The following is a 13205-nucleotide window of genomic DNA, read 5'->3' as shown; positions in this document are numbered from 1 at the left end:
TGATGATATATGGTGGGGATAATAATCAATGTAATGAAACAAGCTATATGAATGGTTGAATGTGAAGCTGATGATGTGCCCTGTAAACTTTCACTCAATGCAAAATAAAAACATTTAATTAAAAAAAAAAAATCTTAATTTCACTGTCATATTTGAGGGACAGCTTTGCAGGATATATGATTCTTTATTGGCAACATTTTTCTTTCAGAGTTTTGAATATACTATCCAATTGCCTTCTTGCCTGCATGGTTTCTGTTGAGAAACCAGAGCTTAATCTATTAGTTCTTCTTTTTAGGTAACTTCTCATTTTTCCTGAGCTGCTCTCAGGATTCTTTCCGTCTCTTTGGTTTTAAAAAGTTTGACTCGATATATCTTGGTGGTTTTCATTTGGGACCTATGCTGTTTGGGGTTCATTTAGCTTCTTATCTTTCATGATGTTAGAGAAGTTTTCTTCCAACAACTCTTCAACAATTTTCTCTGTACTTTTTATTGTCTCTTCCTGTTCTGGAATTCCAGCTGCCCATAAGTTATTTCTCTTCACAGTGTCCCACATAACTCTTAGGTTTTTTCAGAAAATTTCATTCTTTGTTTCTGATTGATCTTCTAGCATATTATTATTGAGAGATTTATTTTCAAGTTCACTAATTTGGGCTTCCATTGCTTCAAATCTACTCCTTTGCTCTTTCAATGTATTGTCCATTTCTGATATCTTAGTATTAATCTTCTGGATTTTTAATTGTAGGTTTTGTATTCTTTAAAAATTTGCATAACTTGGTTGTTTGTTAGTCTTCTGAAGTTTTTTTCTGTGTTCTCATTGTTTTCCTTGATTTTCATATCAATACTTTGAAGGTACTTAAATATCATTCTTTTGAATTCTTTTTCAGTTTTCTTCCTCAAAACACTTTCTGGTTCTGCATCTTGGTCATTTATTTGAGCCATATTCTCTTATTTCTTTGTTTGGGCTAAAACTGTGTGTTCTCTCCAGGATATTGTGGTATTGTATTTGTATTTAATTAATGATTATACATTTATTTGTTCTTAGGCTCTCATCAACTGTCTGCGGTCTCTATATGTCTGGAACTGAACTCGCCTTAATCCAGACCCCAAAGAAGAGTAGTCAGCCTCTGCCTTACACTGGTGTGGCTCACAACCACCCATGAGAGGAGGGTGGGAGCTGACCTCACCTTTGGTCACCAGGGGAGTGTAAGGAAAAAGAAGGAAATGCAGCTCCCCAGTGCTTTTGTGAATCTGTTCTACCATGCCACTTTCTTCTCACAAAGCTTCTCACAAAATTTCAAGATGGCTGTGCCATTCACCAGTCTGTCACCCTCTCTTGCTGTCCCTACTCAGCTTCTCCTACTGAGCAAGCACTCAGTCCACTTCTCTGAAGTCTTTTCCTCAGTCCTTTCCTCTGAAGTTCAAGATCCCAGGATTTTCATGTGTCTGTTTCACTTAGTCTCTTGGATCTTTGTTGTACATTCCTGGTGTAGTTCTGTAGAATAAGCACTAGACTGTTAACTACAAAGTTGGCAATTCAAACCCACCAGTAGCTCCTTGGAGATCCTATACAGGGTCACTATGTGTCAAAATTGACTCAACAACACTTAACAAAAACAACATCTTTGTTTTAGAGGGTTCATGTATAGAGTGCCTTCCTAGTCTGCCATCCTGCCAGAAGTCCTCTATCTTAAACATCTAAAATGCTAGAAGCTCACTTTGGAAGTGGGTGTCTCAGAAAGATGAGAAGAACCAGAAGAACAACTCAAATCTATGGTCCAGCCTCACCCTCCCAATTCCTAGAAGTTCTCTCTCCACTGCTGGAGAGTCTGTCCAAGCACTAATCAGAGGTGCCGGTGTGAGTTAAGTCACAAAAACAGAAGCCTTGAAGTACTATGGATTTACATTTCAGTTGCTTCTCACATGGACAACCAAATAATTCTCAAGCTGGTCCATCTTCAGGAATAAGGAAACAAAGGGTCCAGGAAACTGCTAATTGACCAGGCATAGATTGTTTGCTGACTTAGTGACAGGAACCCATTCACCTGGGGTATGTGTAAACAGGATAAATTGGGGGAGTGGGAAGGGGTATCTGTTTAAGTAGAAACCTTATAATAAGAATGCAACCATCATTTTGTGTACATCCTCCTCAAACAAAACAAAACAAAAAACAGAAGGAATAGAAGCAAATAGTGTTGAATGATGATGCACAGAGGGGATTGTAATCATTACAATGAAACCATGAGTGTAAAACTGATTGATGTTCTCCCATGTAACATATCATTCAATTCACAATAAAAACTTACAAAAAAAAAAAAAAAAAATAGAATGCATCCATCAAAAGGAAACAGGTGAGGCAGCATTCAACCGGCTGTTGTGGGAAACAGGCTTTCCACACTAGAACCATGGCCCAGTTTATCTGTAACCTGGTGGAGAAGGCTCCGGCGATGGTAAATGCTTCTGTGACTTACTTGAAGCCTCAGTTGGCCACATTTTGGCACTATGCCAAGGTGGAGCTGGTTCCTCCAACCCCTGCTGAGATCCCTACAGCCATTCAGAACCTGAAAAAAATAGTCAATAGTGCTAAAATTGGTCGCTTCAAACAGCTCACAGTTAAGAAAGCTCTGCTGAATGGTTTGGTGGCCACTGAGATGTGGCAAGTGTGGCATCATTGGCTTTGACATTTGAAGACCAATCTTTACCCCCTGATTATATTTGGTTTACTATTTGTTCTTGGACCATATGTGATCAGACTGCTATCTGAATAAAATAGATGATTATGAAAAAAAGGAAAACATGCACTATCCAGGAAGATGGTTCACCCCACTGTACTCAATCAATGAGGAACCAGGGGAGGGACTTTCAAAATAGGAAATAAGAAAAAATAGGAAATAAGAAAAAAAATAAAAGGGCCAGGCCATGCATCTACTGGGTTTGTCTTCTGTGTTTGGTGCCCTATTTTGCAAACTCGAATAATAAAGCCTCACTTTCTCTAAAAGGAGTACTGATTGGATTTCTTGGCATTCGTTGGTAAGCACTCGTGATAAGTCATTGGTGACCTCATATGGGATAAGTCTGTCTGCCTCAGTTCTTCCTGAGAAGACCCATTGGGGTAAGGTCCTAGTCAGTGGTTTATACCAACCTGCCAGTTACCAAGAGGAACCAATGTTCCTCACAAAACGAAGGTCTTCTCTGAAAACCTTCACTTAATTCACATTCAAATAAAACAAAACAAAACAAAACAAAACAAAACAAAACAACTAAGATGCTAATATTCATTCATTCAACATTCCATGCCAGAGCCAGGACTAAAAAGAGTCAGAATTAGGGTTTTGACAGTGCATAGTGGTGTGGCGTCGTGGGCTACTGTGTCATACTGCAAAGTCATTTGAACTGCAAGAGCAGTGGTTCAAGCTCACCAGATGCTCCTTGGAAACCCTATAACAGGGTCGCTATGGGTCGGAATCCTTGATGGCACTTCACAACAAGTGGTTACTAGGAGTCCTGGTGTGGTGCTGTGGGTTAATGCGCCAGACTGCAAAGCCGTTTGAACTGCAAGGTTCAGCAGTTCAAGCTCACCAGCTGCTCTTCGGAAACCCTATACAGGGTCGCTGTGGGTCTGAACCGACTCGACAGTACTTCACAACAACAAAATGGTTACTAATCGGGCTGTGAACCTCAAGGTCAGCAGTTCGAAACTACCAGTTGTTTCATGGGCGAAAGATGAGGTTTCTCTGTTCCCGTAAAGATTTACAGCCTCGGAAACCCTGTACAGGGTCTCTGAGTCGGAACCGACTCCACTGCACATAACAACAATAATCTTAAAACAAACGGTAAAACCAAGAAGCTATTTTTATTCTCCGTGTTTCCCACAATGTGAATGCCTTCTTGTTAAGAATCAAAAAGGTTTTAGTTTAAAAAGAAAATACTTTTCCTGGGAAAATGTCAGTCACCCTTCTGAGGGTGGAGGGGAAAGGGACTATGAGTCCACCCAACATTAGGTTGGTGGGTTCCCCGGGTTCCATTCCAGGGTTCTCCCAGGAAGCATCTTGTAATCCACGGTGCCTAGGATACCCGGAAGTGGAGGCTTCACGTTCTACTCAAGCCGAGCGATTTTTGTACACCCGCATGAAAGGAGGCCTACCAGAGACAAAGGGACACACTCACAACTACCTTGAGGGTATCCTCCGGCTCACAGCGATTGGCCCTCACAGAAGTCAGTCCGACCGACCCATCGTGCCGGAAACAGAAGGCGCTGGGCGGGCCGACGAGCTGACGCAGGGCCGGAAGTGGAAACTAGGTTCGGCGTTTTGGGTTTGGTGGGTTTCACGATGGCTGAGGCGGCTGAGTCGGTGGTGGGCAGCAAGGCTCGGGCGGCGCGCACAGTCCTGGGTCAGCTGGTGCTGCCGGGCGAGGAGCTGCTGTTGCCGGAGCAGGAGGACGCGGAAGGCCCTGGCGGTGCTGGAGAACGGCCACTACTCCTGAATCCCGGGACGCGATCGCGGGTGCGTGTAGTGTGCGGCCCGGGCTTGCGGCGCTGTGGAGACCGTATGCTGGTCACCAAATGCGGCCGCCTACGTCACAAGGAGCCCTCCGGCGGCGGCGGCGGAGTGTACTGGGTGGACTCGCAGCAGAAACGGGTGAGCTGGCGTGCGGCAGCGAGAGTGGCATCTCTGCCCTGGGAGAGGCTTCGCCTTCCACTGGGAGGGCGTCGTGGAGAGGCGCCTTCCACTGTGGAGATTGTGTGCATTTCTCCAGCTCTCGAGAGACCGAAAGCAACAGGAATGTGGTTTGAGAAGGGCGACCCTGGGGAGAAAGCCTAGTGGAAGCCTTAACATTTGTAAGAGGGTAAGCATTGTGACTTGTGGTCATTGTCTTCAAAGGTCAGGGAATAACTGAACTGCTCTTTGAGGCCCCAGAGGACAGAGCCAGGCTCAGTGAATGGATGTCTCAAGGAGTTAAATTTCTCTTAGAAAAGTTACGAACTTTCTTAGTAGACAGAACTGTCTAGTACCTGAAATAGCCTGTATGTGCAAGCAGGAGCCAGATTGTTTGATAAGGATGCTGAAGTGGGTATTCAGGTGTGGATGGAACTGACTACTAGAAATTGGAATTCCTGGTGTGGCACTGTAGGATAAGCACGGGACAGTTAATCGCAGGGTCAGAGGGTTGGTGGTTCAAACCTACTATCCGCTCCTTGGACACGCTGTACAGGGTCATTATGAGTTGGAACTAACTTGTCAATACTTAACAGCAATAACATGGCTGTTCTTTCGTTCTGTTTCCTTTTGTAGTATGTCCCAGTGAAAGGAGACCATGTGATTGGCATAGTGACAGCTAAATCTGGAGACATATTCAAAGTGGATGTTGGAGGGAGTGAGCCAGCGTCTTTGTCTTACTTGGCATTTGAAGGTGCAACTAAAAGAAACAGACCAAATGTGCAGGTAAGATGGAGACCTTTGGTTTTACAAGTATTAAAAAAAAAAAACAGAAACAAAAAAACTGATTACCTAGAATATGAAAATACCCAGGCTACTGAATTGTCTCCGAAGCATAACCACATTTCCCAGTTCTACAGGATGATCTCTGAACATCTGTTAAAATCACCAGTCACCAAGAGTTCCTTTGGGTGCTGTAGCTCCTGGACCAGGAGCTACAGCTAGACAAAAAAACATACGTTTTTTATGTTTGTGCCATTGGTTCTTGGGATATTATACCTTTACTATTTGAAAGGTTTGATCTCTTTATTTCCAGTATCCTGGGCACTAACCAAAGAAGTCAGCCATAGACTCAGAGAGCGAGGATAAACGGGGGCACAAATTGTCATTGTTGTTGTTGTTGAGTACCATGGAGTCGATTCTGACTCATAGCGACCCTGCACAGGGTTTCCGAGACTATAAATCTATACAGAAGCAGAACGCCTCATCTTTCTCCCGCGGAACTGCTGTTAGTTTCGAACTGCTGACCTTGAGGTTGGCAGCCTAATCGTAACCACTACGCTACCAGAGCTCACTCATTAGCCATCCATAAATGGGAATGGCATCTCGCAGCGTAGCCAGACTCTCTTTTGTTCATCTGAATCAGAACTTGAGTGATTTCTTGGCCCCTTTTAATTCAACTTGTGTTTTTGGTTACTTTATTGATTCTCTGACCTTCTCATTTCCACCCCTTTCCATTTTGTAAGTTCAGGCCTTGCTACCTGTTGATTGGACTTGGTCAATGACCTCATTAATATCCCTGTCTCCACACACTTGTCTCTCCATCCAAACTTTTCAGAGTGACATCCTCACAAACTTACCTCAAAACATAAATGGTTCTTTTAGAGATAGATTCCTTGGCACAACACTCAGGGGTCTTGCCTCATCCACAATTACATCATTCATGCAGCCATACTTAAACCACATCCGACTTTTAATAGAACCACTAAACCCACAAGGAGACCTGGTGTGGTGCTGAGAGTTAATGCACTGGACTGCAAAGTCAGTGTGAATCACAAGGTCAGCGGTCCAGGCTCACCAGCCACTCCTTGGAAACCCTCTACAGGGTTACTATGAGTTAGAAAAGACTTGATGGCACTTACCACCACCAACAAACCCATAAAGTAATTTCCTGCCTTTGTTCATGCTGTTCCCTCTGTTCCTTGAACCTTTGTTCATGCGATATCCTCTTCTCAATCTGTGGAGCATGTGCTCATTCATTGAAACCCAGACCAAATACCACCCTCTAAAGCCATTCCTCATCCTGAATTGGAGTCCTGCTGTGGCACTGTGAGATAAAGGATTGGACTGCAAGGTGGGTTTGAACCACAAAATCAGCGGTTCAGACTCACTAGCTGCTCCTTGGAAACCCGATGGTGTTCTGTTAAGAGCCATCAAGTCAGTTCCAGGGTTGCTATGAGTCAGAGTTGGAACTGACTCAACGGCACTTAACAATCATGAATCACTAACTTTTTTCTAGCACTTACTGGATTTAGCGTTTAATAAATTTTTTTCATATATACATCCAACTGCCCCCAAGACCAAATGGCTCTGAAGGGTAGGGACTGTTTTGTTTAACTGTAGTTCTCACAGTCAGTGTTTTGTTGAATAAACAGAATAAGTTTATTTCCTATTTTGAAGTTCATTTCTATAAGATTTTAAAGTAAACCTTGCATGGAGAAATTATCAGTGGCTTACCATTGCTCCAGCTATTGGCTTGAGTGATTTGCATGCCAGGAGTTCCTCCATCCATAAGTCTTCTGGAACTTCTTAGGGCAGTAGTATCTGAAAGCACTTTCTGCAATGCTGCTTATGTTATGTAGCTTCAGTAACCAGTATAGTAGCCCCCTGTGATTATTAAGTTCTGAAATGTGGCCAGTGCAATTGAGGAGTGGAATTAAATTACATTTTGATTAATTTATTTAATTTTAAATTAAATCTCAATCATTGCATGTAGTTAGTGGCTAACATAACGAAGAGTGCAGTCCTAGAAATGTGTTTCCTGGCCTTGAGATAGCTCCATTCTGGGCATTTCCTGGTGGGTAAAGATGCGTGGCATGTGTGTATATTTTGCCTTATTTCCAGACAGTGTAACTGGATCCTGAAATATAGTCAGTCCCTTAACCACAGAATTGTAGGTAGCTGGTGTTGCCCTTAGAATGATTTCCTGAGATGAAATTAACTGTTTATTATCATTGTAGGTTGGAGATCTCATCTATGGCCAATTTGTGGTTGCTAATAAAGACATGGAACCAGAGATGGTTTGTATTGACAGCTGTGGACGAGCCAATGGAATGGGTGTAATTGGACAGGATGGTCTGCTTTTTAAAGTGACTTTGGGCTTAATTAGAAAGTAAGTCCCGATGTCTACTGGCTTACTTGTCTCCTTTTACAATTATATTGTCTTGGAAAGCTGGCCAATTTTTGGGCTTTGGATTCTTCTTAGCAATATCTCAGTTTATCCTCAAAGCTAAAAATCAGTTTATCTGTTTTAGCAATTGGTAAAATCATTAATTTAGTCCTATCCCCTCTTAATTCACTTATGTGAATACATCCAATTCAGATGTAATGAGCTGTGTAGTTTCTAGTGTGTATGTGGGGCCTGGGCTGGTAACTTCATTCCTTAAACTTTTTGTGTCCTGTGTCTTTTCTCCCAGAAGGCTTGCTGTTCCTTTATAGCTGATATACTCAGCCCAGCTGTAAAAAACCAGCCTCCCTCCCCTCTCTGTTTAGAAAGCATTTGAATACAGATACAATTTAGAATTGAACAAAATCACCAAATTTCCCTCAATAATCAAGGAGACTGATGTGATCGTGCCCTTTGTAAGACATTTACAGAAGGCTTCTGGTAGATTTCAGAGTTCCTACTAAGGCAGATTCTCTTAGGTCTGCAGACCTTTACCCACTAAAAGCTGTGTCATATTAAAACTTGACTCCTAGAGCCACTAAAATTCTGACCTCTCTTATATATGCCTTTTCTTGCTACATTTTCTGTAGATTTGGGAGGCTTACTTTGGGACATAAGAAAATTATGTTTTTAACCAAACAATATCCTTATGGTCTGAAATACCCAATGCTTTTCTCTAAGGTGGAATTTGATACCAAGAGTAAGTTTAAAGTGTTTATTTTTTAACACTGTAATATAGTGAATATCCTAAAATCTAGAATTAAGGTGCTTTGACGATTTAGGGGGAGAACTGTATGGATTTTTTTTTGCAAAGTTGACATCACATGTTAGTCTGATTTCTTTGAAGGGTGAATCCACCATTGTGGCCTCTGGTATATTAGTAAATGTAAAGCTTCTTGAAGAAGGAGGCAGCAAAGGTAGTTATAAGCTTTTTTTCTTGGAATAACGGTGGGGTTTTGAAGAACTGCCCAGAAAAGGAGTCCCTTCTAAAGGCAAATCAGGACATACCCACTTTACTAGAATTTCATTTTCTTTCTCTTCTCCACTAGGCTTCTAGCTCCAGATTGTGAGATCATTCAGGAAGTGGGGAAACTCTATCCACTGGAGATCGTATTTGGAATGAATGGAAGAATATGGGTTAAGGCAAAAACAATTCAGCAGACTTTAATTTTGGCAAACATTTTGGAAGCTTGTGAACACATGACAACAGATCAAAGAAAACAAATCTTCTCTCGATTGGCTGAAAGCTGATAGATGTGGACTTTTTATGGGTCACTTGAACCAAGAGACTGGATTTCCTGGGGGAAACTTTTATTCAGGTGAGCCTCCACAACAAATATTCATTCATATGGCAACATGATTGTACATATTGTCTCATTGGTGTAATAAAATACTTTTTATAAGAAGTTATTGGTTGTTATACATGCTACTGTCACAAGGAGAAAATAATAAAATATTATGCTCTTTTTTCTTTACATAAATGTAATTAAAAGTTCTATTGGTTTATTTATTAAGTGTTAACTCCTTTGGTTTTTCTAGAATGTAGCTTTGATTATAAACTGGAAGTCAGCATTAAAGTCATGTCTGGTTATAATAGTAAACATGTTCACCAAAGAAACTACAAACATAAGCAAATCCTACCCCCTCCCCCCTGGATTATCATCATTAAGAGGGTAACAGCTAACAATTACTGTTTACTATGTGCTGAGTGTTTTTCCAAGTATTTTGTTTGAATTACCTCCTTTACCTAGTAATGCTATAGCTTTACCTAGTAATGCTATAGAAGACATCCTCATAACTGAGGAAACTGAAGCACAGTTTGGCTTGTCTACATTCTTAACCTCCATAGGTGTACATGTTTTTTAATATTGCCATTATATGATTATCCAATAAGCACAGGAAAGTGAATCATAAGGTCTGGTTCGAGTCCATCAGCTACTCCATGGGAGAAAGCTATAAGTCCTTATGCTTCCCCCCATGACAATTGTTCAAGGAGATGCTGGTGGGTTTGAACTGCTGACCTTAGTAGTCCAGTTCTTATCCAACAGCACCACACCAGGACTCCAATGGACTTTATATTATTGTTGTTAATTGCTATTGAGTCAGTTCTGACTCATGCCAACTTACAGTCTCCCAAGTCCACAGTCCTGGTGTGGCACTGGAGGATCAGCACTGGACCACTAACCACAAGGCTGGTGGTTCAAACCCACCAAACACTCTTTGGAAATCCTACACAGGGTTGCTCAGAGTTGGAACTGATCAACAGCATTCAACATGTAATAATTTTGTCCACTTCAAAGAACATTTAACAGTTCTTTGTTGTAAAAATTCAATAATTGTATCATTTATTCTCATAGGTTATTTTGGATATATCTAGTTTTTTTTTGGCTTATATAAGCAACACAATGATGAGCATCTCTGAATCCAAATGTGGGAAAATCTTACTTTACTTAAATCCTTTTCTAGAAGTCAAAGAATCTACCTGTTGAGATTGTGTGTATGTGTTGGGGGGGCGGGGGGGTAGTTCGTTTTGGTGCAGAGGATGGGGAAAGGCAATTCTTCATGGTATTTGGCATTTTATGTAAAGCCTTTATGGGTGAAGATGAAAACGGGCAGGTGATCCAGATCAATGGTTCTAGGTTCACAGGCTTCTCTGAGAATATGAGATTTATGGACTACCCCAAAGCATAAGAAATCCTTTTAGGATAATAGAGCTTATAGAACTCATTCAATATTATGGATTCCTAAAGATGTGTCCTATATAAAGCTGCTAACTGGTTTTTAAATGACTAAAAAGTCAATGATGTTGATTGATCAAGTGATAATAGCCCTTGTGGCATTAAGTTGGGATGAGAAGGAAAAGGAACAGAGAAGTATCCTTTTGTGATCCAGAATATATTTTCTGGTTTTTGCCAGCACAGTATTTTATAGAGGTTATTAACCCAAACTGTCAGGAGTAGAAGAGTATGTAGTAAGAGATTGCCTAACATGGTCATGTGCCAAAATGCAATGTATTTTCTGGCTATTTTTAAGTTAGGATGTTAACAATACTGTGACTTTAGTTTTTTATTTGATCTGTGACTCAGTCAACAAATATATATGAAGAATCTAGCTTGTATGAAGCTCAAAAGGAAATAAAGATATTCACCTGAATTATCCTGTTAGGGTCCTACCATAGGGAAGGGAGAGCAGTACCTCCACACTCATACTGAGAACATGGAAGAGCAGGGAAGAAACAATGCTTTGAGAGCTCTCAGTAGGGCGGGAGCAGGGCAGGCAGATCTGTAGAGCTTATGAACTGAGTGGGGGAGAATCAAGATGGTCAGAGGTGGCTGGAAAAAGCCAAAAAACTTAGAATAGTTTAGTGAAAATTAAACTTGTGGTGTAACAATTTTTAAGGCTTAAAAGTAGGTCTTTCACAAATACGTAAATGTATAAAAGACATCTAAAACCATGTAGTAGTTTGGGGACTAATTGCCTGTTAGTAAACTTATTTATGTAGTCAAAATATATCTGGGCACTTCCTGTGAGTCAGGCACTATGGGAGACACGAAAGCATAAAATGTGGTCCCTGACATTAGTAGCTTAACAATCCTGGTCAAGATCCAAGATGCTAAGTAAAGCTGAATGTGTGCCACTGCCTCCTTTGGCCACTGAACCCTGGCACTATTTCCAAAGACTTTGCTATGATCAGCCATTATCCATTAAAGATGCCCTTGAAATGAAACCTGTAGATAAGAATGTTCTATTCTCTTTGGTGTGTGTGCGTGTGTGTACACATGCACACTATTTTATATACAGAGTGTTGATAAGAAGATGGCTCCGTAATTATGAAGAGTTCTAGGAATAAAACAGGCCGAATGCAACACTTAACCAGGTGTGGTAAGAGATGGTGGACTGGCCCAAAGCCTCAGGAGGATAGGAAGACCTGACCTATGATCTTCTGACAACTGGAATTCTCATGAAATGGAAACAAGGCATAGTGAGAAAAAGAGGAAACTGAGGCAGGCCATCCAGAGACTGGGTCTTGATGCACACAGGGATGTGATAGAGTCGGAGACAGGAAAGGAGTGGAGAGGAAAAGCCACACTCCCACTAAAGCAAGAGCTCTGAGTGGTGGAAGTCCCTGTAGCACTGCCCACACGATGGAAGTGGTGCTAGGATTTGTGGGGGGCCTTCTGACAGCATACTACTCAGTTACTAGTTCAACATGAAGCCTAAGAAAACCTACTTAATGCCCCTGCTCAAGTGTAACAGTCACACAAGGGTTTGATATTAAGTAGTGGTTACGAGTCGGGCTGCCAACCTCAAGGTCAACAGTTTGAAACTACCAGTGGTCCCGCAGAAGAAAGATGAGGTGTTCTGCTCCTGTAAAGATTTACAGCTTGGAAACCCTTTGCAGGGTCACTATGAGCTGGAACCGACTCCACAATACTTAACAACAACAAATGGTAACTTCTCTCATCTTCAGTTATAGAGGACAACATGGCTTCTATATCGTCCAGAAGAGAATGTCATGACAAAACATACCAAACCACTCACTGGGGCAGGTCTCTAATGTGCCTTTGAGGGGGCCAACTCAGACCAGCAGTCTCAGCAAGCTCACAAGGTTATTGGCTCCTCTTAATTGCGGGCCATTCCTAATTTCACATCTGCTCCTAACTGTCTGATGGATAAGATGTCAGTGATGATCTACATGAGAAACCATTCTCATAGCCATATGGCAGGAAGGGAAGAGCAGGTGGAGGTAGGAGTAGCATGTACCCTAAATGTGGCATACAATACAGTTTCTCAAAATGTGGTTGTCAGACTACTTGTGTCAAAATCACTGGGGTAAACAACAAACACTAGTTTCTGGACTCCGCTTCAAAAGAAAACAAACCCATTGTCATCGAGCCTGTTCAGACCCATTAACAACTCTGCTGAAGAGAGTAGAAATGCCCCATAGTGTTTCCAAGGATGTCATCTCTACAGACGCAGATTGCCACATCTTTCTTCCACAGAGCAGCTGGTGGGTTGAAACTTCTAACCTTTTGATTGGATCCTGGACTCCGCTTCAGAAATCCTGGAAAGATGCGTTGAAAGAATGGTGTTTTTGCGTTAAACAAGCCTCAAGTGACTTAGCTGGTGAACTTCCTTCCTGAGGATGAGCTTTTCCTGGGTATTTTGAATCTTGGAGCTCAGCTAAGCAGCTTCCTCTGTATCCCTGGGATTCAGGAATCAGGCTGCCTAAGATCAAAATCTAAGCACCACTTTCTAGTGACTGATCCGAATCAAGTTTTTTGGTCTTTTTGAACCCTATTTTCTCATCTGTAAAACAAAAA

At 41.6% G+C, this 13205-nt stretch overlaps 1 protein-coding gene and 1 pseudogene across 1 annotated transcript; both read left to right on the top strand.

The window, feature by feature from the left end:
* The first annotated feature begins 2402 nt into the window (after positions 1-2402).
* On the top strand, positions 2403-2678 carry LOC102825865 (annotated as a pseudogene).
* Positions 2679-4328: 1650 nt separating this feature from the next.
* Positions 4329-9132, top strand: EXOSC3 (exosome component 3). The gene is made up of 4 exons (XM_006863128.1): positions 4329-4637; positions 5292-5441; positions 7676-7827; positions 8931-9132. The coding sequence occupies exons 1-4, from the start codon at positions 4329-4331 to the stop codon at positions 9130-9132; spliced, it is 813 nt and encodes a 270-aa protein (XP_006863190.1).
* Positions 9133-13205: the final 4073 nt, after the last annotated feature.

The sequence above is a fragment of the Chrysochloris asiatica genome, unplaced genomic scaffold (genome assembly GCF_000296735.1).
Source record: "Chrysochloris asiatica unplaced genomic scaffold, ChrAsi1.0 scaffold00053, whole genome shotgun sequence".
In the NCBI taxonomy this organism is placed as follows: domain Eukaryota; kingdom Metazoa; phylum Chordata; class Mammalia; order Afrosoricida; family Chrysochloridae; genus Chrysochloris; species Chrysochloris asiatica.
The sequence above is the reverse complement of the archived record's forward strand: the minus strand, read 5'-3'. Positions and strand labels throughout refer to the sequence as shown.

Bases quoted from the DNA above. Each gene is read 5' to 3' on its own strand.
- EXOSC3 (XM_006863128.1), top strand. From the start codon at position 4,329: ATGGCTGAGGCGGCTGAGTCGGTGGTGGGCAGCAAGGCTCGGGCGGCG. The intron at 5,442-7,675 runs GTAAGATGGAGA...TTATCATTGTAG, and splicing joins GAAACAGACCAAATGTGCAG to GTTGGAGATCTCATCTATGG. The intron at 7,828-8,930 runs GTAAGTCCCGAT...CTTCTCCACTAG, and splicing joins ACTTTGGGCTTAATTAGAAA to GCTTCTAGCTCCAGATTGTG.